The sequence below is a fragment of the Eumetopias jubatus genome, unplaced genomic scaffold (assembly GCF_037043125.1).
Source record: "Eumetopias jubatus isolate StellerSeaLion01/CBP00866 unplaced genomic scaffold, mEumJub1_p1.0 scaffold_4, whole genome shotgun sequence".
NCBI classification, from domain to species: domain Eukaryota; kingdom Metazoa; phylum Chordata; class Mammalia; order Carnivora; family Otariidae; genus Eumetopias; species Eumetopias jubatus.
The window spans coordinates 115,589,015-115,615,015 of NW_028274810.1; the positions used below are offsets into that span (position 1 = coordinate 115,589,015).

Here is a 26,001-nt window from a genome sequence, read left to right on the forward strand (position 1 = left end):
CATTAAAGGTTTACGGAAGTCCACAGGGGAAGGTTATATGCAAGGATGCTTTTAGAAGGAGAAGAATGGGAGCATGGGCCAGAGCATTGTTGGAATGCCAGTGTATGAAAGGTGTGGACGAGAGAGAAAGCCTCATGGACGCTAAGGATACTGGCCTATCAGCAGAGCCACGTGCAGCAGAGTCCAGCAAAATGCAGACTAAGATCCACCACCGGCTTGGCCTCATGGAGTTCACTGCTTCCCTTGGTGAGAACGGGTTTCCAGTGACAGGTGCCATCAGCCGGTTTTCATTGGCTTTGAGAGTTCATAGGAAGGGAGGCGGTAGGTTGAAGAGGGAGACGACTCTCTCACCCAGCTTGTCTGTGAAGGAAAGATGTGCCAGGCCCCTGGGAGGAGCCGGTGTTTCTGTGGTACCATGTGCAGTGGCTGTGCCCTTGGCTCCCTGAGAGGCCCGCACCCTTGGAAACTGCTTGGGGACCAATTGACCGCTAGCAGAAGTCGGTCATATTTCTATTCGGTTGCACGTTGGTATTATTGCATGTCGTGGTTTCACTTGTGCTCACCGGGGGGTAAAAACTGTAGCGCGCCTGTACGTCCATTAATTTGTTTTAACAAATAAATGATGGGCCTGTTCATCCCGTTAACGAATGTTTGCATGTTGCTGATGCATTCATCCTCTCAAAGAGCAGTGTTTTCCATTTCTGTGCAGTGCCCTTCTAGCAGCCCCGAAACATCTGGCTTTCACACTCCTGCCAGGGTTAGGCGTTCCCAGCACAGATCCTGCTGCCTCGCTGAGTGGCCTTCTGCCTTCTCCTGGCTCTCAGGACCGCAAGATGCTCTTGGTGACATGCTCTGGCAGCGTCTCGAGGGCCAGTGCCTGCCCCTCTCTAGACCTCATGCTTTGGGTCCCAGAAGGAAGCCCCAGCTGCTCCGGTCTCTGGAGTACCTGGGGTCCCTACTTTCATGCTCCCCACCCCTGGACTCCCCCTCTGTGCTCCTCTTCCGTCCAGTCAGCTGGCCACACCCTGACTTTCTTCAGGTGCCCGCTCAAGTGTTGTTGCTCCTGGAGCCTCCCCAGGCTGTTCTTCTCCTTCCATGGCGAGACCCCTTCTGTTGCCACCTGTGGTCAACAGGTATCTGGGCGTGGATAGGCTGTTCCCCCAGAGATTCTGGACTCCCACGTGGCAAGGGGATCGTCGCGCACCTGGCTCTATGCCTGGCACCGCATTCATCCGTGGGAGCTGTTAGCTGTTAGCCTGATGATGCTCACCTTATCCTCCCTTCCTTCCAGGGAAGCAGTTTAAGTGCACGGTGTGTGACTACACGGCGGCTCAGAAGCCCCAGCTGCTGCGGCACATGGAGCAGCATGCCTCCTTCAAGGTGAGAGGACTCAGCGGGCAGGGGCACGTTGGAAGTGCATCGTTTGTCAAAATGAAGGTGTCATTATTTTGGGGTGTTCCCTTCACTTCCGGGCCCCCTTAGCTAGGATGCATGGAGCCCGAGGTGTAGCTCACTTCGTGGCGTGCGCTCTCCTGCCAGAAGGGTGGGATTTCTCTATCCTTTGGAAGCCAGGTCCAGGGACCTTGCGTAACTAGAGAAAAGGCATGTTCTTACTCTAAAAACCTGGAGGGTTGTAGAGGAGAGGCTGTGAGCTCTAGGAACAAGGGGGTGTGCTTTCAGACCCTGACGGCCTCAAGTCAGTCCCCTGGTACAACAGGTGTGACGATGCCCAGCCGGGGAACTGGAGATGGTGGCCAGGGGGTGCCCACTGCCGTGCCCGGCACACAGTCAGGCCTCAGGAGGCGGTGGCTGTCCGTATTCACGTCATAGCTGTAACTGAGATCTACTGAACGTGGTTGCTAAATATGCACTTGGCCGCTGCTTCTGCTGTAGTTATCGACAGTAAGGCTTGTGGTCCAGTGAATTTGTTTGACAAAAACTTCTGCCCGGCGCTGGGAACTCAAGCCTTAAAGTTGCTGCTGCCGCTGCGTCTATGCATGGAAACGGAAAGCACAGTGCTCTAGAAACGTTTGTTGAAGTCATGTCCACCGCTGAATCCCGGAGAATGGAGAAGGTGGGAGGGGCCGTGGGCTGCCACACTTGCAGGTTGCATTTATTGAGCACCTACTGCATGCCTGTACTGTGCCAGGAGCTTCACTCCCGTCAGCTCTCCCCTCCCCCACGGTAGAGCCCATCATCCCTCTCTGACCGATGAAGAACGCGAACCTCAGAGAAGGTACCCGGTCCCCTATTAGGCTTGTCTGCTGTGTCCACATCTACAGATTTCAGTCACTGTTGTAATACTGACCAAGCTGTGTTACCACCACTTTGGAGGGTTCGAGGACTCCTCCATCGGCAAGCTCTCCTGAGGCTCAGAACAGCCCAGTGAGAGAGAACTTCTCAGGATCTCACCTCTGCTGGTTAAGAAGCCAAGTGGCTCAGAGGGTTAAGGGTTTGTGTGCTGTAAACATCCAGGAAGGGGAGGGCCCAGAACGGACTTTGTCTCCGAGTCCCAGGCCTGGGTCTTCTCTGTACTCCTCCTTACTCCTGTGGGCAGAGAGGGGCTCACGGGGAAAACTGAGGGGGCCGCCCCTGTTGCTTGTGTCTCGGCTTTAATGTCGCTGCGGCGGACCTGTGTTTCTCAGGTGGGTGTCACCTCGTGGGAGTGGCGGTGTGTCTGTGGGGAGCTTCTTGAGTGTCGTGCAGGTTTCGTACGTGATTTAAAATGAAGAGCTTTGTCTTGAGTTGCACAGCCACAGGTGTGTTTCTTTGGGGAAGCCTGGACTTCCATAGACTAGCGCAGGTGGGGTGCTAGGGAACAGCGAGCTGAGGCAGCTCTCACTTCACAGATGAGAAAGGAGGACTGGCAGGTTCCTTATTGTCCTCCCCGTCCCCAAACTGGAGCTAGACTTCCCATTCATCCCTGGGTTTTCAGCGGGAAACGTCTTCCTTCCGCAGCCACACACAGCCCAACAGTCTCTCTGCCCCCCAATCCTCACTGTTCTCCCTCTCAGATTTGTGGAATCTTTGGCTTGTGTGCACAGGAAGTGGATTTGGGGTTGGTTTGAGCTCAAGTGCCACCCTGCCGTCACATAGCTGCGTTCGCTGCTGAGGCCTTGGGAGCTACGGGGCAGAGGTGGCCCTGGGGTCACGTCTGCCTTCCCGCGGCTGCCCTACCGATGGAGTGGTACCACGGCTGGGCTGGGAACCACTCAGTCCAACTCCGGCCTCTCACCTCCTCCAGGTCAGGTGCTCTCATGGCACGAGTTAGTGTAAGTAAGGTTTCTCAAGTGACTGGGACCGACAAAGCAAAACGAAGTTTTGACAGTGATGATGGTTCTCTTTTCTCTGTGTCACTTTTCTTCTTTTTTTTTTTTTAAGATTTTATTTATTTATTTGACAGAGACACAACGAGAGAGGGAACACAAGCAGCAGGGAGAGGGAGAAGCAGGCTTCTCGCCGAGCAGGGAGCCCGATGCGGGGCTCGATCCCAGGACCCTGGGATCATGACCTGAGCCGAAGGCAGACGCTTAACGACTGAGCCACCCAGGAGCCCCTGTCTGTCACTTTTCTGTTACTGCTCTACTACCTCCACCTTGTAGTTAGAAACTGCACAAGTTATTACTGAATAGTTCAGAATTCTGGCGCGGGTCTCAAGGAGCCAAAGGCAAGGTGATGGCAGGGCTGTATTCCTTCTGGAGGCTTTAGGAGAATATCCATCCCCTGGTCGTTTCTGGCTTCTGGAGGCTGCCTGCGTTCCTTGGCTTTTGGCCCCAGCCCTCTGTCTTCCGAGCCAGCAACGTAGCACCCCACCTCTCTCTCCTCTGCCTCCCTTCCGCCTTTCACCTGGGAGGACCCTTGTGATTTCACCTGTGGGCCCACTTGGATGGCCCAGGAGAATGTCCTTACCTTAAGGTCAGATGGTTAACAACTTCGACTCCCCCTGTAGTTGTAACTTCTTTTGCCGTGTGAGCTTCCAGATACCAGGACATGGACATCTTTGCAGGGACATTATTCTGCCCGCTGCATTCCCCTCTGTTTTCTTCCTTTCACATCTACTCTGTGGTTGAAAACTCTCATCAGAATCCGAAAATACATGGTATGCGTGCTCCCACGCTCCCTCTGCATACCAGTGGCAAATATTACCAAGAAATCAAGCCTCTCCGTTTTACTAATCCTACATGAAGCCTCAGAACCATCAGGCAGACACTACTAATCCATTGCGGTTGGCTTGCAAGAGGAAACCAGTTGGCTTTCCTAGATGCAGATATATAATTTACAGTATATACTTTGTGTCCGGAAACACTGTAATAAGGGCAAACTCTTGTATTGCCTTTTACAATTACATGTTTTTATTTATTTATTTAAAAAATAAAATTAATATGTGTTCACTGTATAAGATTTGGAAAGTGCTTTTCCTTCCCTTTCTTTGCAGAATTTTTGGATACGATATTTTTTTTTAAGACCTAATTGAGGTCATACTGTAAATGAGCATTTTTGGGTGGAGATTCAGACATCAATTTTACCACCGATAAAGCTCTATTAGAGAACATAGCTTAAATGAGTGGCCAGATGGTTTGCCAAGAATACTTTGCTGTTGAGTTAGAATAACCTCCCAGTCAAAGGCAGGGCTGGAGAGCCTGCCTGATTTGAGCATTATAAATATAGCCCTTTTTTTTATTTTTAAATCATCGTTCCACAGGCATTTTTCCATTTCATGAACATATACTTACTGTAAAACTGCTTTTAACGGCTGCTTTAGGATGAGTATCGTAGTTTAATTACCCATTCCCCTCATAATTGGACAGTTATGGTCATTCCCAGTTTTTTCTGGGAACATCTTCATGCCAAAAGCATTTCCAAGTCATCCTAAGATCGAAAGGACTATAAAACATGGGGTGAAGCCCATCAAACCCCGGAAAATTCACAAGCAGTGAAGGTGCTCTATGCGCCTCTTGCAGCCGTAATTAAAATGCATTCCCTCGGGTGGGACCAGCACTGTCAGTCTTGAGCAAGTGCCAGAGAAGACTCTTGCACAGAGGAGCTGCCGCGGAGCCAGGGGCCTCCAAACCAAATGGGCTTGTTCCCTCCCTCTGGCTGTTCAGCTCTTTGCTTCCTCATGAATAAATACGCCGGCGCGCCACTCAGTGAGGCAATGTGATCACAGGCGGGAGTCCCCTCACATGGTTTTCTCTCTATCGGGCTCCTTTGACCCCACAACTCTGTTGATAGGATTGTTCTCAATTAAGGGGGCTGGGTGACTCAGTGATGGTCTCCTAACACGTTCATAAATGGTGGCTTTATTTCATTGAAAACATTTTTATTTTAAAATAATTCTAAACTGATATAGAGTCCGGCAGATTTCCCAGGTACCTATTCCCCATCTTCCCTCAAGGTTGGTGTCTTCTTTAACCATAGTGTGTTATCAAAACTGGGAAATTGACTTGGGTATCCTGCTGTTAACTAAACCACGGGCCTTCGTTGGATTTTACGTCTTACCTCCTTTTTTTTTGAAATTAATAAAGTATTTTGAAGGTAGTTTTCAATTCACAGCGAAATTGAGAAGAAAGTACAGGCACTTCCCCTATACTGTCTGGCCCTGCCTCCCACTCACACCCTCCCCATGGTCAGCATCCCCACCAGAGCGGTACATTTGGCACAGTCCAGCCTCTACTGACACGTCGTACTATCCAAGGCCATAGCACAGTAGGGCTCCATGTTGGTTTTCTACCTTCTGTGGGTTTTGACAGATGTATCATGACACGTATCCACTGTTACGGTTATCACGCAGAGCCGTCTCACTGCCTTGAAAGTCCTGTGTTCCACCCATTCACCCCTCCCTACCCCCCGTCTCCCCTGGCAGCCACTAATCCGCCTACTGTCTCCATATCTTCGCCTTTTCCAGAATGTCCTAGAGTTGGAATCATACAGCATGTAGCCTTTTCAGATTGGCTTCTTTCACTTTGTAATACACATTTAAGGCTCCTCCGTGTCTTTTCATGACTTGATAGTGCATTTGCATTTCTTTTTAGTGCTGAATAATATTCCATTACCTGGATGTGCCACAGTTTATTTATCCATTCACCTACTGAAGGACATCTTGGTTTCTTCTAAAGTTTTGGCAATTATGAATAAAGCTGCTTAAACACTGGGTACAGATTTTTGTCCTGACCTAAGTTCCCAACTCCTGACCTAAGTTCCCAACTCCTGACCTTTATTTAAGGAGTGTGATTGCCGGATCGTATGGAGTATGTTTAGTTCGGCAAGAAACTGCCACACTGTCTTCCAGAGTGTCTGTACCATTCTGCATCCCCACTAGCAATGCATCAGAGTTCCTATTGCTCCACATCCTCACCAGCCTTTGGTGTTTTCAGTGTTCTGGATTTGGGTCACTCTAATAGGGGTGAGGTGATACACATCCTTGCTTTAATTTGTATTTCCCTGATGACATAAGCTGTGAAGCATCTTTCATGTACCTGCTCATCGTCTGTATATCTTCTTTAGTGATGTGTCTGTTCAGGCTTTTTGCTCTTTTTTTTTTTTTTTACTTGGGTTATTCATTTTCTCAACTTATTGTTGAGTTTTAAGAGTTATTTATGTATTTTGGATAACGGTCCCTAATCTGATACATCTTTGCAAATATTTTCTCCCCAGTCTGCAGCTTATCTCTTGTCCTGACTGACTTTATTTTTAAATAAAGTTTTATCTTTTCATATAAAGGGATACTTATAAAGAGGATGCTTGTTTTTGCTAGCCCTGTATGTATCATTCATACTAAGTGTGAGGGTTACATGCTCATTTCACTTGGGTTCATACAGCTTGTGAAACTGGATTATAATTACTGATTTCTGAAAAACAGAGTTGTGCTAGTTTCTTTCCTGTCATGAGAGTCATTGATACTGGGGTGGGAGGTATTGACAAGAGAGATGGAGGAGGTGGAGGGGAGGAGGGAAATGGTTCCACAGATCCACTGTTTTAGCTGATTTGGGGTCACTGGACTTCCCTCCCTAGCTTGTCTGCTATGCTGATTGATTCACCCATTCCTTCTAGGAAACTAGTCTAGATTTCTCGCAGTGTACTTGTTAGATACCAAAGCCAGAGAATGGTACTTTAAGGTAGTAGTTTTCAAAGTCAAGAAGGAAAATACTGATTCAGCAGCTGGAATTCTTAATGCTACTGGTTTTTTAACATTTGCCTTATTTTTATGAATGATTATCTCATATTAAAAATAAACTGCTCCCGGTATCCCAATTGAAAAGTAGGTAAAGAGAACAGGTCACAGAGAAGGGAATAGCTCTTGAGTATATGATAAGGTGCCTCACCTCCCTGATAATTAAAAAAAAAAAATAAGGGGAAGGTACATTGAAATACCGTTTTTTGCTTATTGATTAGTAAACATTCACAAGTTTGATAGCACAGTCTGTTGGTGAGGCTGTGCGAGAGCTGTTTATACTTTGCCGTTTGGAGTGTAAATGCTCCCAGGCCCTGGGTGGGGGCAGGTTGGAGAACCTGTCCCACCTGCAGGTGCACATGCTGTTTGCCTCAGCCTGCCTCTTGTGAGATGTGATCTTACGGGTGCACTTGCTGATGTCTGAAATAAGGACTGTGCAATGTTATTCATTGGAAACAACGAAAATATTTGGGGATAGAGTAAGGTTTAAATAAACCAGGGGGTATCCAAACACCAGAACACTGTACAGCTATAAAAAAAGAGTACTTACTTCTTTGGAAGGGTATTTGATATCTATAATGAAGTGGAAAAAGCAAGATTTAGAAAAAGAAAGTACACTGCCTTTGAGGTAAGAAAGGGCAGAGATATATTTGTATTTATGTCTGCTTTAAAGCCTCTTGAAGCATATGCACGAAATAAATAAACCATATGGTTGGGCAGTGAGGGTTGGGACTGGGTAGATAGGAGGCTTAGAGTAAGACCTTTCCCAGTTAAGTTTTGAACTGGGTGAACTAAGTGTTTTTACATGTTCAGTAAATTTAAGTAAAAAGCAAAACTATAAATAAAAATGATATTTTAGAAACTACCCTGTGTCAAAGCAGAATGTAAACTTGTTCATCATCTCTGACATAGTCCCGGGAAAGCAGTGACAAATTGCTCTTTGAAGTTCATTGGGATTCTGTTTTGCACTTGACAATCTCTGAGAGCATTGAGATCTTGCAGAAAAACACAGAATTTAGAACCAGGTGGACTCAGGTTCAGATCCTGGCTGTGCTACTTGTAGTCTGTTTAATTTAACTTCTCTGTACATTTTTATTGTCTTTAAAATGCTGATCATAGTATCTTTCTCTGGTGTTGGAGATATTCAAAGCGATACCGTTTGTATGAGTAGTGGGTATGATACGTGGTAGATGATCAAAAAATGTTGACTCTTTTTCCCTTCCCAATCTTTAAAAATGACTCCAGTCTCTAGGAAAAAAAAAACAAAAAAACGACCAGCCCGATCATGGTTTATTTTCTTTTGAGTGAGCCTAAATTTATGTTTGCAAGTCACTCATTGTAAATATTTTCTAGGTATTATGTTTTCTTTACATATGTCTTTCTTTCTTTTTTTAATTTAAGTTCAGTTAGCCAATATATAGTACATCATTAGTTTTTGATATAATGTTAAACGATTCATTAGTTGCATATAACACCCAGTGTTCATCACATCATATGCCCTCCTTAATGCTCATCACCCAATTACCCCATCCCCCCACCCACCTCCCTTTCCGCAACCCTTGGTTTGTTTCCCGGAGTCAGAAGTCTCATATGGTTTTTCTCCCTCTCTGGATTTCTTCTACATATGTCTTTAGATGTTGGTGTTATTTTGCTTTTGTTGTTGTTATTTCTGGTTTTGGACTTGGGCAGATAAGGATCAAAATCTTGGTGCCATTACTTACTAACTAGGTGACATCTGGGGATTTTGATCCTTTGCCATTTTGGGTCACTGCCTCCTTATTTGGAAAATGGGAACAATGATGTCATTATTTCAAAAGCTACTTTCAGAAGGAGTGGTTGATTTGAAGGAGGAGACCAGAAGGAATATGTCCTCATAGCTTGGAGCAGACTTGGCCCATCAGCCCTTTGCTGGCCACCCCAAGTGGGAGGTGCTGGGAGGATCTCAGGCTTGCTCTTTTGTTAATGGGAGCAGTTCTGGCCTCTGGCCACTCTTCCCACCAGATCAGTTCTTAACTCAATTTCAGAGCCACCTTGAGATCTTAACAAATGTGCAGATAATGTGTTCCCAAACCCAGGAGATGCTTTCGTGATTTCCTTGAGCCTAAAGGCCATCAGGCATCCTTGACTCCATTCTCCTGTGGTTACATTCTCCTGTGGTTCTGATGCAGGGGGTCCATGGACCATAATCTGCCAGCCACCACACTAGGTTTTGAACTCTGAAGGAAACGTTCTGAGTCTTTATATTTAAAGTGTGTTCCAGGGGTGCCTGGGTGGCTCAGTCATTAAGCATCTGCCTTTGGCTTAGGTCATGGTCCCAGGGTCCTGGGATCGAGTCCCACATCGGCTCCCTGTTAGGTGGGAAGCCTGCTCCTCCCTCTCCCACTCCCTCTGCTTGTGTTCCCTCTCTCGCTGTGTCTCTCTCTGTCAAATAAATAAATCTTTAAAAAAAATAAATAAAATAAAGTGTGTTCCTATAAATAGCATGTAGCTGGATCTTGTTTGTGCTTGTGTGTGTGTGCGCGCGTGCGAGCACACAGCCCATCTGACAGTTCTGCCCTTCAATTGGAGTGCTTTTAGGCCATTTACATTTTTTTTAAAGATTTTATTTATTTGAGAGAGAATGAGAGAGAGAGAGCACATGAGAGGGGGGAGAGTCAGAGGGAGAAGCAGACTCCCCGCTGAGCAGGGAGCCCAATGCGGGACTCGATCCTGGGACTCCAGGATCATGACCTGAGCCGAAGGCAGTTGCTTAACCAACTGAGCCACCCAGGCGCCCAGTCCATTTACATTTAATGTAATTTTGATATGTCTCATTTGAAAAGTACCATCTTGATTTATTTTCAATTTTTTTTCTTTTTAGCGATTGCTGTACACGTTGTATTATGCATCTGTATTGTAACACATTCTAGCTAGCTCCAGATAAACTCTTTCATGAACAGTGTTAAGAACCATGAAACGCTGTAATTCATATTATTTCTCTTCTACCCTTTGTGCTCTTATAGTCATATATATTGCTTCCATTTGTTATGAAGTCAACACTGTTCTATTATTTTTTGCTTTATGCAGTCAGTATTTAAGTACATATCAAAATATAATTTTTTAAATTATAAAACATTTACATGTATTGTATATACAAAAAAGACATTTTTAATATTTACATATGTGTATATATATATACACACACACATATATGACATTTTTTAAATGTTTTTTATATTCGCCTGTGTATTTAAGCTTTCTGGTGTTCTTTATTATTTCCTTGTAGGCCTGGGCTTCCATCTAATAAATTTTCTTCCTCGCATTTGTTATATGCTGGTTTGCTGGGGTTAAATTATCTCAGCTTTTGTCTGTTTGGAAATTCTTTACTTTGTGTAAATTTACTTTACTTTTGATGACTGTGGATTTCTGGGAAGACATCACTCTAACGATATTGTTCTATTATGTTTTGTCCTTTGTTATTTCTGATCCTTATCATTTCTCCCTGTGTGTAATGGTCCTTTTTCCTCTGTGTGGTTTTAAGCTTTTTCTCTCTTTCTTTGGTTTTCATCATATTAACATCCTTAAGTTTAGGTATGGCTTCCTCGTGTTTGCCATGCTTGGGGTTTGCTGAGCTTTTGGGTCTTGTGGATTGATGCCTTTCGTCAGTTGTGGACCAGTCTCTTCTCAGCCACTATCTCTTGAATATTACTTCTTTTCCATGTGTTTTCTCCTTTTCCTCCAAGATGATACTACGTCATATTAAACTGTTTGGTATCTCGCAGCATTCATATGATCTCTCTCTCTCTCTTTAATTCTTCTTTCTCTTTGTGTTTCAGTTTATATGACTTCTACTGATCTTTTTTCAAGATTACTTATCCTTCTCCTAACATCAGATCTGCTATTTAGATACTCAGGTGAATTATTCATGTCTGTTTTTTTTTTTTTTTCTATTTTCTGGCATTTTCATTTGGTTCTTATGGCTTTTATTCTGCTAAAATTTATCATCTGGTTACACATGTTTTTCAGTAGAGCCTTTAACACATTTATCATCACTATTTAAATGTTTATATCTAATAATTTCAATATCTGAGCTTTCTGTACATCAGTTTCTGTTTACTTTTTCTTGATTTAGGATCGCATTTTCTTGTTTCTTTGCATGTCTCATAGTTTTTAACTGAATGCTAGATATTATGTATGAAAGAACAGTAGAGACTGAGCTACCTAATAATTGGCCATGGGAAAGTAAGTGCCTCTTTCTGTATCAGGCCGGTGGGGGATTGTCCAGAGATAGCTAACAGGCAGGCCTGTGTCCTGTCAAAGGTGTACTTGCAAGCTTGGCCCTTGGCTGCCATCTGGGACCTTGGACATCAGAGGACTTCCCACAACCCTCATTGATAAGAGGAGTTGACGGTGCCTAAGCTGTCCAGACAGTGTGGTATGTGCCCAATATCTGCTTCCTTCTGGGAGACTTGAATGTTGATATGTGCTAGGCAGAGAGTGCCTTTGTGATTAGTTCCAGTAAAACCCTGGCACTGAGCTTCCAGTGACCTTTCTAGGCTGGTACCATTTCACATGTGTTACAGCTTCTTGCTGGGGAATTAAGCTGCCCTGTGGGCCTCTGCTGGGAGAGGGCTGTTGGAGACTTGTGCTTGGTTTCCCCTGGACTTCACCCCACATGCCTCTTCCCTTTGTGAGTTTTGCTTTGCATTCTTATGCTATAAGGAATTATATCTGTGAGTTTGACTGTATCCTGAGTCCTGTGAGCCCTCCCAGCCAATTGTTGAACCTGGGGGTGGCCTTGGCTTCCCACCAGCACAGGAATGAATGAATCTAATCTGTAATCAGGCTGGATCTGGGCTCTGTTGCAGTTCCAGAGTTGGTTCTCCACTGTCTTCAGATGTTTTGAGAACAGGATCAGGACTTTCCTTTCAGCAGGGCTGGGCATCTGAGCACAGTGAGACTCCAGAATTCCCTTTCTGCTTCACAGCGTGGCTTCTGCCTTTCTAAACCATGTGGGCTCTCTATCAGCTTTGCAGGCTGGCTGCCTGCTTTTCAAGTTGTTGGCACGATCCTGTTTCTCTCCAGCTTTCCACTTCTTGGGAAATCACTCTCCCCTCTCTGCCCAGTCCAGCCTCGGGAGAGCCTGTGCACTTGGTGAAGGTTTCTGTGGCAGAGGATTTCTTCTTCTTCCTCGCTCGCTCTGGGCCAGGAGTCCTTGCCACCTTGTGCGCAGTGAAGACCCAGGGCCCCGAGGGCTGGAGCGGATCTTCTCTCCTGCCCCAGCCCCTTGCCCTGCTCCCTTGTACCTGATGAAGTTCCGCATCTCATAGTGCCAGGGATGAGTGCAGCCACGGGTCTCTTTTCTCCTGGGCAGTGTTTGCTCGTTTCTAGAATTTCGTTCACTTCGGTTTCTTTGTGTCCTTAGCAGCCTGGTGGATTTTAAAAAAGATGTGTCATGTTTGTGTGGGAGCAACAGTCCCTTGTGACTTTCTACACCCTCACTGGAAGCGGAAACGCCCCACCATGTGATTCTGACAATGCCTAACACGATGCCTACACAAAGTGGGTGCCCGTAAATGTTCTCTTGACTCCCTCGCCCACCCGCTCTGGACGGGCAGAAGTTTGGCTGGAAGTAAGGAGCGAGGAGGGGGCTTGAGGTGGCAGACAGCTGCTGTCATGAGTAATCTAAGTGGAGTCAAAGTCAGTCTGAGCTCCCCCAGCTCTCGGGTGAGGGTGTTCTCCACGCAGCATTACTCACGAGTCGGGCCGGGAAGAAATAACAGCATGCAGCTCTGGTGTAAGCCCCTTACTTTGAGGCACAAGCTCTTCCTATGTTGACTTCATGCGTTATGGCTTTGTGGTCAGACTCTTCGAATCCAGTCTTGACACTTACTACTAGTGTGGCCTGGGGCGGGCCACCTAACCTCTCTAACACGGTGATCAAGCAGTACCTCTCGTCACTTACAGGTTGGGAGCAGTAAGTAAGTGCTTCCTGGAGGGCTCGACATAATTGTTCTCAGATGTTCGTTCCACCCAGACTCCTTCGGTTTCTTCCTCTCTCTTCATCTCAGGGTAATATCTGCACGGTATTATTCTCTCTGTCATGCCTTTGTTCAAGATTCTTGGTGCCTGTGACCTGTTCTGTTTGCCCCCAGAGTCATAGTAACCTAATTCCACTGATTTGTTACGTTCCTGTACACCCTGCTTGACCACAGAAAGACATCACTTAACACAGAACCTTTTACCACGTGCTTTTCCTGAGTAGAGTCTCTCATGCATTTGCCTTCTTCTGACAGAGGGCTCGTCTCTCCTGAACGGTGCTGCCCGGCGCTGCTGGACCCGTGCACACTATCACAGAGTCTGACTACCCTGAACATGGGGGCCAGCCCCGCGCTTCCCTGTGTCCTTCTCCCCTCAGCGCTACTTCTCACCCAGGTTTGCATTACACTGAGACATGTCACCGGCCCCAGTGCTGGAGGGAGCCTGCACTTTGGGTCTTTGCTGTGTGAGGCTCCAAGTGCACCACGAGATTCCTGACTTCTTTAAAGCAAGTCAGAAATTTAGTCTGTGAATTTGCCAAGTCTGAAAAAAAAAAAAAAGTCTGAAATCAGTTTTCAAAATCTGTGCATTTTGGAAACTATTCAGTGTGACTTACTGCTGACCCTCCTTCTACTTTAGACGTCTTCATTCCTGAAACAAGGCCTAGGTTGTTTGACAAATGGTCATGCTCGTTCCCCTGCCTTGGCTTTCTGAAGGTGAGGACTCGCCTTCTCTCTTGTGGCCATAAAACTTTTAGGTGTGTACGAGGATGTTCTTTTAAGAAGGACCCAGCCAGATCATCATCTTGAAAAGACACTATTAAATTTAATTTATATTTGATATGTATCTAAACCAGCTGAATCCTAAAAAATGTGTATTAGGAAGCCTGAGGAATGTCTTGTTTATTGTCAGATTAAAATTTGCATAACTAAAGTATTTTCACAAAACTAGTGAGAAGTAAGGAAGATTTCAGTTGTTGATTTCATTATCATTCATGAGCTTTTCCTAGGTATTTCATCTGGAGTGTATCATACCACAATTTAACATACAGAATTTTAAGAGAAGGGGTAGGTATAAGGAGTACTAAATTGCATCTGAATTTTTGATGCAAAACCTGAAATGTTTACTTATTCCTTTAATACCCCTTTTCTGTGTACCCACTGTGTGCCAGGCACTCTGCCAGGGGCAGGGGATGTCAGGATAAAGCCAGGCATCTGTCTGTCAGGCTCACGAGTCTGGGAAGAGCCCTATGTGCATAAAAAGCAGCAACAAGTATATGTACTGCTACAAGAAAGTTGTGTACTAAATGCTGTGAGAACCCAGAGGAACAGCTAATTATTCCAGTTCCATCATTTTGTAAAAGCCATGTTTTAATTGGGTTAATATAGTATTATCCTATCATGTAAAACCTAATAGGTTTGAAAACCTATGGCACCAGGAAAGTTCTCTGGGTGACTGATAGCCAAAAATCAGAGGGAGTTAGTGTCCTCCCTCGTTGCATTCCCGATAATGCGATGGGTCCCAAAGATGTTCCTAGTGTGTCCGTGTGAAGCAGAAACAAGTGATATGTGCAGAAGAAACCAGGCAGCTAGGCTCACAGAGTCCATAAGGGGCTTAGGTGCTAACTTGGCCAAAGGTGGTGTTTGGATGAGGTCAGCCAGGATGTGGCTGTGTAAGTATTGACTCCCAGTTTCCAGGCTAAACTTTGTGAGCAAGGGAGTATAAGTAGGGAAATGATCTCAAGCAGGCAGAATGTTTAGAACCACACATTTATAAACAGTCCAGATCCATCCTCAGTCTGAAGTTCTCAGTGTCGCTCAGAATGCTGAGTCATCTGGCACGGCGTGGGGCATCGTGGCTTTATTTCTACTATAACTTCCCCTGTTACCCAGGAGATGGTTTCATCTTTCCCTCAGAAGTTTCCAGCAGGAGGCTGAATGTTTAAATATCTCGAGCCAGAATAGAGAAGGCAGGTCCCTTTTATAATAGTCATGCGTTGGGCATTACAGCAAGTATTTGATGTACGTTACTTTATTTTGTCCTCACAATCCTCTATAATGTAGGTATTAATATTCCCATTTCACAGATGTGGAAACGGGCCTGCGTCCAGCTAAGTTACACACTTAAGAGTAATGCAATCAGTATAAGTGGCGGAGCTGGCATTTTGATCCTTGTCTCTTGTAGACAAAGCTGCTCTCCATCCAGGACTCTAGCCCTTCTCATTGTCATCCCAAACAAGGGACATTTTTACCCCCTTGTCCTTTTCCCCCTCACTGCTTTAGTTATATAAGCCTGTGGTTAACGTGTGTCACCATCAGAACTCAAGCAAAATCCTTAAGCTGACTGAGCATGAACTTAGCAGGAGGAACATTTCGCAAGTTCAGTGGAAATTACTGAACCACGGGGCAGAGAGGGTAAGGAGTGAAATACAGGGTTTCTGTGGGTGATGTTTGGTTTGCTTTTTAGTTCTTAATTTGCATGAAAGTGAAGAATCTGAGATTACACTTTTTTTTGTTTTTTTGTGTTTTGCTTCGTGTGTGTGTGTGTGTGTGTGTGTGTGTGTTTGAGGAGAAAGAAGGGCCACGGAAGGGTGGGAGGTGATCAGCCATTCATTAAATTGTTGGAGCTGAAGGGTCTGCTAAAAACCTGTGATTTCGTCTTCAGCTTCCTTGCATTTTAGATTTTTTAAGTACTTCTGGAAAAAAATGGAAATTGGATTGTCCTATGTTAAATTAAAATCCCGTCTAATAGTGAGCGGTATATTCTTTGGAAATACTGCATTTTGACAGCACAAGCGATTACAAACAAATCAATAATTGGAGAGCGCTGAAGAGTCTTCCAAGCTCTGGCATGAAAAGCAATTAGTGTGGATTGATTTACTGTTATTTGTTGTGATGAGATAATTGCCTCCACGTGCGCTGTTCTTGAACTTGTGGTACCCCACGGTTTAAAAACATTTATTCTCGGGGCGCCTGGGTGGCTCGGTTGGTTAAGCGACTGCCTTCGGCTCAGGTCATGATCCTGGAGTCTCAGGATCGAGTCCTGCATCGGGCTCCCTGCTCAGCAGGGAGTCTGCTTCTCCCTCTGACCCTCCCCTGTCTCATGTGCTCTCTCTCTCTCTCTCTCTCTCTCTTTCTCAAATAAATAAAATCTTTAAGAACATTTATTCTTTTAAATTGTTTAATTTATCTCCAGCCTTATTTTATAACAGAGACGGCTTTGTGCTTCTCAACTGATGTGCAAACCTGGCTTTCTTCTCTCTGGCTCCTTAACCCCGGACTTGGTTTTGTCCCTGTCGTGGCTGAGCCTGGAACGAAGTCCCAACCTCGTGCGCTCAGGCTTATAAATCCTGAAGAGATGGGGCTGGAAACAAATCACGAGACTCCTCTCCTGCACAGGTGGTGCAGGGTGGCCTTGGCTGAAGGTTCGGATTGCAGACCACAGTGTGGAGTACCTAGTCGGCCTGGATTGTGTATCGCCGGTGGGACGGGTGGAGGGGGGGTGTTGATATTCTCATTCACACTGATAGCATTGCTTTGAAATCTTTGCTACAAACCTCTTTAAAGGTTGACCATCAGCAACATACATCTGTGGAAGCCTGCTTGCCCCTGGTGCTCCTTAGGATGCATCCCTTTCGTTTCTGGTGTGTGTCTCTTCTGCCTGAGTGTTTCTTTTCTCCCTGGCCTGTCCCTTGTAGACTGTCCATGTGTCATTAGGCTCTTGTGTGGATGTCACTCTGGGGGCAGTCCCCACACGCGGTTTGTGTTCACTACTGAGCTTGGGCTGGAGAAGGAGGTGACGGAGTGAGTATTCCAGAGGCAGATGCTCTTTAGGAATTTCCCTTATAAGCCTCGCCATGTGTCTTGTAGTCTTTACAGTCCTGGTCCCTTTTTTTTTGAGTACGCATGTTTTTCCTTCTGAGTGGCTCACTTCCCAGTCTCGGGGTGCAGGTGCAGTCTTTGGCACAGGACCTGCCCAGGGTTTCTTTTGCTGCAGGGGGAGGGGCCTGCGCGTGGCCCTGCGGAAATGACTCTCCGAGCAGGCTGTGGGCAGCACTTCAGTCTACCAGCCCATGTCCTCATCCAGAATGTTCCAGAAGGGCCACTGGCTTTGCTGGCTGACCATGTGGGTAAGGGGACTTGGCAGGTCTGAGAGTCCATGTGATGAAACTTCTCTGAGTGGAAAGTTTTTCATGAGCACGTTGACCACTGAGTAGGGAGTAGAAGGCAATAGCCGGCCCGAGTTTTGTTTTTGCACGTTTTGTTTTGTAGTACCCAGAACTCCTGTTGGTTGTAGCGGGCAACCCGACAGGGAAGGAAGGATGTCGGCCATGGCGCCGGAGCTCGGGGAGCGCATGGTTGGCCTGGGAGGGGACACCAATTCCCATTGCAGGGTGGAGGGCGGAGGGCGGCATAAGTGCAGTTTTCCAGAGGGTGCTCCTTGTAACATGAGTTCCTTGGGATGCTGTAGGTGTCATGTGGAGGGGATACAGCGTGCCATGATCCTCAGACGTGTTTGACCACAGAACCCCCTCCTCTTCTTTCCCCAGTGTGCCTCCCAGCACTTAGGTTTTGTGAAACGACTTGGTAAAAACTGGTTATCAGATAATCCAAAAGTAGAAAAAAATGGTACAGTGAACCCCGTGAATAACTGTTCCTCCCGTGGCTTCTGAGCACCCTCAGAGTTACAGCTCAGATCCTTCAGGTGGCTCCGTGTGGCTGCCCCGCCTGGCCCGAGGCTCCCTGTCCTCCGCACGCTCCCCACTGCTCTCCGTTGCACACATGGTGCTGCACGCCATCCCCGCGCCTGGCTTCACACCTCCTCCTGCCCCCCCCCCCCGCCCGCCCCGGCTCTTCTCCCAGAGGCAAGTCTCTCATCTCCTCCCGGGCTTGGTTCACGTGCTTTGCTTTTCTCCCTGATGCTTGATCTGGCAGGTTACATATGACTTGTTTGTGATGCAGTGTTTTAGTTTGTGTTCTCTTCCCAGTGTGTAGGCAGCACTTAATAAATACTTGTTGAGTGACCCGATGAGTAAATGAGTAAATTCTGTAGAACTTCAGTGGAACAGATGCATCATGAAAGACAGCTAGGTAAAGGCAGGACTACAAGCTCCTTCGAAGGGTTGTAGCCACAAAGACACAGGGTTCAACAGCTCTTCCATTACTGGGCCGGCCCAGCTTGGGTCTTCACTCTGTCCTCAGTTCACTCGGTGGCCTTGAGCCCACAGTGCTTTCCTTCTCTCCGAGTAGCGAGGGGCAGTGAGGTTAAAGAGAGACCAAACACATGTCATTGCTTTAGAAGGGAGATGCTCAGTCCCAGGGGAACCAGGCATGGTCCTCAGGGCAGAGGATGCTGTAGATGCCCTGCTGTGAGTCAGGCCCCCCGTGATGTGCAGGCTCCTTCAGCCCGTCAGGAGTTGTCCTTTTAGCAAAGAGCAGATTTAATATCTGTAAGTGTATTGTTTTCGAATGTTGGGCGCAGACAGCCTTGCTTCATTTTTGTATTGTGTTCAAGAAATCTCTCTGGAGATTCCTGTCAGAGGGAGTGTGGCTAATCTTTTTCTGGTGTGTTCTCTGGAAATCTATGGAAATGCAGGCATGAGGGCTCTTCAGTACTGGTGTTGTTAACTCGGAGGTTTGGAGGCAGCAGCAGCTGGGCTGTTGACATGGGAGGCTGTCCAGAGCCCAGTCCCTGAGGCAGGAATTTTGGGGAGGCCAGGGGAAGAAAAGGTGAGTGGTTTGTGCCACCAGAGCTTGTATGTGCTGGGAGTGTGACTGAAAACAGCACCATCTTGTTGATCCTGTGATTGGCAACAAATTCTTTTGCAAAACTGAAAATGGAAGAGAAGAGTTGCAGAGATGGTCTGTCCAGTTCATCGACAGGGAGACAGCCCTGCAGGGGGGCTTGTCTGCAGCAGGCCTGTGGGCAGTGCGCCCTCCGCCCAGGAGAGTGGCTGGTGCATGCGCTTCGGGGTCAGACGGACCTTCGCTCGCATCCTGGGTTTTGCTGGTGACTGAGTCTGTGTCCTGCAGCAAACCACTTAACCTCCCAGGGCCTCTGCATCCCGATCTTGGAGAAGTGGTATGTCCTCCCAAGGTGCTTGTGAGGCATGTGCTGGAGACCCAGGGATCCCGGTCCTCATCCCCAGTGGGTTCTGGTTCCCCTCCTCACTCCTGGGTTCTTCTCTTGCTCCAGATTGTTAGCCTCAAATGCAAGTGTTCAGGCAAAAAGGACCGCTCTCACCTTTCCTTTGAATGAGGCAGTTTGCCCCGAGTTTCTGTGTGGAGACACACAGTGATAGCAGTGTGATGAGCATCTCCATGCAGGCTGCTTTTTTCACGTTGTCACGACTCCTCGCAGTAAAACGAGGAACCGTGCCCAGGGTGCTCTGGCTCCAGAAAGCCCTGCCACTCAAGGTTGTGAGGAAGGTTCTGGGCCACAGAGCTCTCCACAGCCAATGGTGGGGGTGTGACTGTTGCTTTCCAGAAGTAAAATCCAGGGAAGACCTCCGTTGGAAGAAGCCCTGATTGGATGGAATGCTTCATCCATCCTAGGTGTAGCTGGGGTCCCGGGATCCCGGCTGCATACTGCTCGGGCTGATGACTTGCTGGCTTGCATTGTGGGGACTCGATGGCCACTCCGGTCATTAATGAAAGCAACTCCATCTCCCTGTCGAGTTTTCTCCACTTTGTAAGTGCTGCCGTAGATCTCCTAGTTGTCCTGCCACCAAAGCCCCAGGGAAGCTCTTGCATAATCCCAGACTGTCTCTTCCCCTGTGTCACTTGATTTAAGGTGGGCAGTGCCAGAGTTACACTTAGTGTTTCCTCCCGGCCTGTCATCAGGTCTCTAGAAGATATTCCACCAGTCTCCTCGCTGGACGTTTAGGTCGTGGTGGATGTGTCAGAACAGCGGCCCAGTTCCAGTGTCACTGTTGTCACACAGATGAGAGACGGTAAACCTGAAAACCGCCTTCCCTGTCAGGGTGGGAGTGTCGTCCTTAGTATTATTAATATGAATCATGGCTCCCGCTTGTTGGGTGCTGTGTGTCATTCTAGGCACGTTACGTATGTTTTCTGTCATCATTGAAAACCCTCTTCATAAGAGGGTTTATTTTTTTTTCACATAGTTACCCATTTAATCATCCATTCTGTTTTTACTTTTCCTACTGTGAGATGGAACGTACATCCAGAGTATCGCACACACGTGAACGTGTGGTATGACGGATGGTGCATGCCAGAAAGGGACGGTTGCCTGTAGTCAGCGCCCTCCACTGAGTGCACCCCTTCTGTCTCCCAGAGGCGACCACTAGCCTGCCTTCTCCTGACAGTTACCTTTCTATTTTCTCTGTGCTTTTACCACCCGTGTATGCGTCCGTAAACAAAGTAATGAAGTATGGCGTGCCTTTGAACTTAATGTTGTATCTGTGTAAGGATCTGTATGTGGAATTTATCTTGTTTTGAACTTGGCTTCTTTGCTGGACATTATGTTGTCGAGACCGTTCAGTGTTCTTGCCTGTAGGTCTCCCTCCCTCCTCTGTGGTGTTGCGCTCCGCCGTGTGAGCGGTCCCCTGCTGTGTGGCCCCAGCTTGGCACTGTCCACTGTTCCGCTGCAGGTGGACGCTTGGCCTCTTGTCTGTGGTGCTGCTCTCCCAAGCGCTGCTCCCCTGCGCCGTCTCCACGTGTGCCCGGGTGTGTTTGTCCTTGAGAGTGTCTGGTGTCAACACGCGTAGAGAGGACTTGTGGGGCATGGGGCCCGCACACTTCAGCTGCACGCGGCGATGCCCAGCTGTGTTCCAGAGTGGTCGCACCAGGCTGCCCCAGCAGCAGCAGGTCCACACCCCGGGTTTGAGCGCTCAGAATCGCCAGCCCCGTGCACATGCACTGCCTTCTGTATGTGGTTTCGTTTTGTTTTCGTATCGTTAATGAGGTAGAGGCCCTTTTCATATATTTTTTGGTCCTTTGGATTCCTTTCTTTCTCTCTCTCTTTTTTTTTTTTTGATATACCATCCAAATACTTTTCCATTTTCCTGTTGGGTGGTTTTGTTCTTATTTGTGTTCAGAAATTCTTTATATATAGTTGATTCTTTTTTTTTTTTTAAAGATTTTATTTATTTATTTGAGAGACAGAGAGAATGAGAGAGAAAGCACATGAGATGGGGGGAGGGTCAGAGGGAGAAGCAGACTCCCCGCCGAGCAGGGAGCCCGATGCGGGACTCGATCCCGGGACTCCAGGATCATGACCTGAGCCGAAGGCAGTCGCTCAACCAACTGAGCCACCCAGGCACCCTATATATAGTTGATTCTTGAACAACATGGATTTGAACTGCATAGTCTACTTACATGCAGATTTTTTTTTCAATAAATACAGTATTGCAAATGTGTTTTCCTTATGATTTTAAGTAACATTTTCTTTTCTCAAGCTTGCTTTATTCTAAGAACAATACTTAGACACAATATGTGTTACTCAGCTTTATGTTATCAGTAAGCCTTCCAGTCAACAGTTAACCTAGTGGTTAAGCTTTTGGGAAGTCAGAAGTCGTATGTCGATTTTCAACTGTGTGGGGTTGGAACCTTGTTTCCACATTATTAAAGGGTCAGCTGTATTTTGGGTGTGGGTATTTTTTGGTCACATGTTATGAATACAATCACGCGCTGTGGTTTTCCCCACTCTTTATAAGGTCTTTTATTTATTTTTTTAAAAGTTTTTATTTATGTAATCTCTACACCCAACGTGGACTCGAACTCACAACCCTGATATCAAGAGTTACATGCTCTTCCAACTGAGCCAGCCAGGCACCCCCCTTTATAATGCCTTTTAAGATTCTTAAGTTTAAGGGGCGCCTGGGTGGCATTGTTGCTTAAGCATCTGACTCTTGGTTTTGGCTCCGGTTGTGATCTCATGGTCGTGATCTCAAGGTCCTGAGATGGAGCCCCATGTTGAGCTCTGTTCTCAGTGCAGAGTCTGCTTGAGATTATCTCTCCCTCTGCCCCTCTCCCCATGCACTCTCTCTCTCTCTCTCTCCCTCAAACAAATCTTTAAAAAAAAAAAAAAGTCCTTTAACATCTGAAAAAAAAGTCTTACCCAGATTTTTAGTTTCTATTGTTGGGATGGTTTGCTGGACTAACCTCACATGAATCGCTAACAAAGAGAAAGGTGATTTTCTTTCTCATTTAGCTACGCAAGTGTGGTAGGGTGTCCACTGTGCCGGGCCCTGCACTGGCTCCAAGGACATGCAGATGAGCATGTCTGGTGTGGGTTCTGCTCTTAAAGGGCCGCAGCCTGTGGGGAGGAGGAAGTGCCGGTAACAGTCACATTGGAGTAGGAGCAGCACCACGGATTTTACCGGGTGCTGAGCGGGGGGCATCGCAGAGGAGAGGGAGAACTCCCATGTTCCTGGGACTTAGGGAAGGTTTCCGAGGAGAAGGTAGGGGGAGTAGCCTGTGAGCTAAGACTTCTGAAGAAGGAATAGGGGCTTGTCTGGTGAACATTTCCCCTCTTAGGACCTACAGGACAATGCATAGACATTTTTGGTAACTTGGGAATAAAGAAAATGTTGACCTCATCAGTTTGGCTGAAATCTGTGAAAGCATAGCAGTGTTGTCTTTCAGAGCAAGGGGACGAGTTGTTTTTAAGTTGGGAGGAGATGTATATTCTTTTGTGTCATCCCATGACTCATGCTTTGGGGATCTAGGATTTGAGGCTGTGCTTAGAATGAGTGGATCAGTGCCGAATACAAGTGGATTAGCCCACTTGTTCAGGAAAGTCTGGTTTGCACACACACGTGTTGTATGACCCACATTAAGACAGCCACATCCCCTCTTGTTTTGGTTCATGCAGTATTAGGATGTCGGTTCTTTCTCAAGGTTATTGAGAAGATACAGAGCCTGCCCCAAGACACTCAGGTAGAAGGAGGACAATGATAGAGGGCAGAAATGGATGCCCATAAAACACCTATAGGGGGACCCACCTGGGTCCCAAAAGTTGTCCTGGAGGTTAGCCAAGTAGAGGAGGGCAGGGTGGAAGTGTTGTTAAGAAGAAGGAGCAGCCGGACAGCATGTGCCACGTCCTCGGTGGCTCTGCACATGTCTGCCCCTACCCCCAAGGCTCTCAGGTGGCCTGGAGGGCCCTGGGGGGAGTGGTGCAGACACTTGTGCTGGTAAGAGACCCGCCAGGGACTTGAGTTTGATCTATGGCTGTACTGCCTTGAGACGGTCTGCTGGTGGGGTGTTCTGCCCAGAGCAGACCAAGGAGGGACCCAGTGCTGTTGGAGCCTAGTGATGCAGGCCGTACGTGGACAGGGCCATGGTCAAAGAAGTCACAGGCCCCAGCAGGGAAGTGGCATAGGCTGTTTTAAGTGCAGGAGAAAGCCGTTGGGCAGTTTGAGCACAGATGTGACATGGTCCCTCTGGTGTATACCTTTAAATGATATTTCTCGGGAAGGGACTACAGAAGGGTTAGCGAGGAGGCCGGGAGACTAGTGTGGGCCATCTGGCCATCCCGGTGGCTGCAGGATTTGGCAGGAGACAAGGTCTCCAGACTCAGGCCTTGAGCCCCAGACACTCACTGAGCCCCCTGTGCAGGCGCTCTCCTTCCTCATGAGATGCTCTTGGGCAAAAGTCAAGCTCAGGATCTGGGGCCAGTTTTTTTTGTTTTTTTTTAATCTTAACATTTGCATGTTTCTAATTAGTTAAAACATGTATTCTATTCTAGAAATGCTGGAAAACATGGAAATATATGAAGACAAGTGAATGACGTATCTGTAACCCTAGTCATGCCCTCTGCTCACTCTCTGAGTTTTCCTTCCGAATTCTCCCAGGCCTGCAGGAATCCGGGACCTGGCAGCTTTGCCTTAAAGCGCTGGTCTGGAGGGAGTGTTCTCAGGTCAGCTCAGTTTAAGTAGTCCTGAGCTTCCTCCCTGCAGGTGCTGTTTTAGGTGCTGTACTAACAGTGATCAAAACAACTGAAAAGCAACAAAAGAAATTACGCCCTCCTGGCCTTTATTCTCATGGAGGGAGTAGACCATAATCACAAGAAGCAAATCGAATGTTCTATTAGAAGATAATAAATGCCATAAAAAGCAAACCAGTCGAAAGCCATAAGGGGCTCCGGGGCAGGCAGAGGGGAGACCTCATGGGAACAACAGCATCAGACTGTGACCTCTGACCACATGTTGCATAGAGTGTCAAGGATGCATGCACCCCGGGGAGCCTGGGGATTCAGGTGCGTGAGCCTAGCTTTCTGGGGCTCTTTTCTGAGAGCATATTGGGTGGGAAAAGCCTACAGAGTGGTGATTTCTAATACTGTAGCTTCACCACGTGGTGGTGGTGGTGGTGATGATGATGGTGCTGAGGACAGAGCAGACTTTTTGAACACTTGCTCACCATCTGTGTGACCTCCGTGGCCTCCCCAGTAATCGCGTGTCGTCAGTTTTTTACCAGCCCCGATTTCTGAGGAGGAAACCGGGAAGCCAGCAGTTCAGGTCTGTGCCCGAGGCTACGTGGCTAGTGGACAGTGCCCCTCGTGCCGTGAGGAGGTGGACCCAGCTGTCCCAGTAGAAGCTTTGGTTTGTCATTGGTCCTCGCTCAGTCTTGATCGGTGTTTGGGGACTGCAGTGGTTTTCGCTCTTGGCCGAGGGCCCGTGTCAGGAGCCCCTGCTACCCCCTGACCCTCCTTATGCTCAGAAGTTTTCTGAAACCTTGTCTTCTTCCTTCCGTGGTTTGGCCCCTGCTGTGTTTTATGGCCTGTTTGCTACTTTTGAGGAGCTTCCCTTTGGCCTGCTTTTGGCCCGGCGTCCCTGGTCGTGCCACCCCCAGGAGGGAAGCAGGGGGATTTCAGTGCCCTCACCCCTTGCACTCCCGCCTCAGAAGGCAAAAATGTAACTGTCTCTTCAGCTTTTCTTTTTGCCTGTGTAACATATTTTATTAGTCTTTGTAAATCCTAGGGAGATTGTTTTTTTTCTTGTTGGTAGTGTTTGCTTTTTATGGTTAATTTTCTGATTTTTTTCCTATCATTTTATGCTATATCCTTTGACTCTGAAAATGATCACGGCGATAATAATAGTCAACATTTACAAGATGCTTGTGGTGGGGGACCTGCCTCCAGCCTCAGGCCAACCGGATGCATCCCTCTGTGACCAGGCTCCTTGGGAGGGTGACAGGCTGCACAAAAAGGGAAGCTTCTCTAGGAGGGAAGGAGGGAAGTGGGGTGACACCCAGCAGGAGATGCTTCTGAGGATTACAGTAACAAATGTGAATGCACAAACTGATTAAGTCAACAGTCATGAGGCCTGATGTGTTTTATTTCTCAAAGCAGATTTGTTCTCTCTCTCTCTCTCTCTCTCTCTTTCTCAGCACCTCATTTAAACCCTGTCAGGTAGTCAGGGAAAGTTTGTTTTCCCATTTCACAGATGTGGAATCAAAAACAAGGGGTTTTGATGAATTAGGTTGGGGTGTCCCAGCTGTTAGTGGTGTGCCCAACACCCGGATCCCCGACTCCCAGCTCCTGGTTCATTCACGCCTTCCAACGCCATGCTTCTACCTGTGCATGATGTAAAATGCTATGGTGTCATCATGAAGATCTCTGCACTGCAAAGTTGTCCACATTCTGATAGCCCAGCTTCCATCAAGCATGGTCTAAACTTTCCTGCACCAGCTGGCCCACTTAATAGAGGTTGTAACAATTGTATAATTTGTCCTGAATTTCAAATCTAAATTCATTTAGATACCAGTTATACTGGTGGTTTGTCTTCTTCCTTAGGTTGTCTTTATCTCTGTCTCTACATCAACTGGGTTGTTAAATTAAGGTTAAGAAGT

The 26,001-nt window shown here is 47.1% G+C and overlaps 1 protein-coding gene across 4 annotated transcripts in view; it reads left to right on the forward strand.

Moving 5' to 3' along the window:
* The window catches only part of ZFAT (zinc finger and AT-hook domain containing), a 192,673-nt gene that overhangs the window by 116,937 nt on the left and 49,735 nt on the right, over nucleotides 1-26,001 (forward strand). For all 4 annotated transcript variants that reach the window (XM_028105589.2, XM_028105590.2, XM_088022745.1 and 1 more), the window contains one exon: nucleotides 1,292-1,380. In XM_028105589.2, the coding sequence (XP_027961390.1) occupies nucleotides 1,292-1,380 (89 nt within the window). The remainder of the gene's footprint in view (nucleotides 1-1,291; nucleotides 1,381-26,001) is intronic.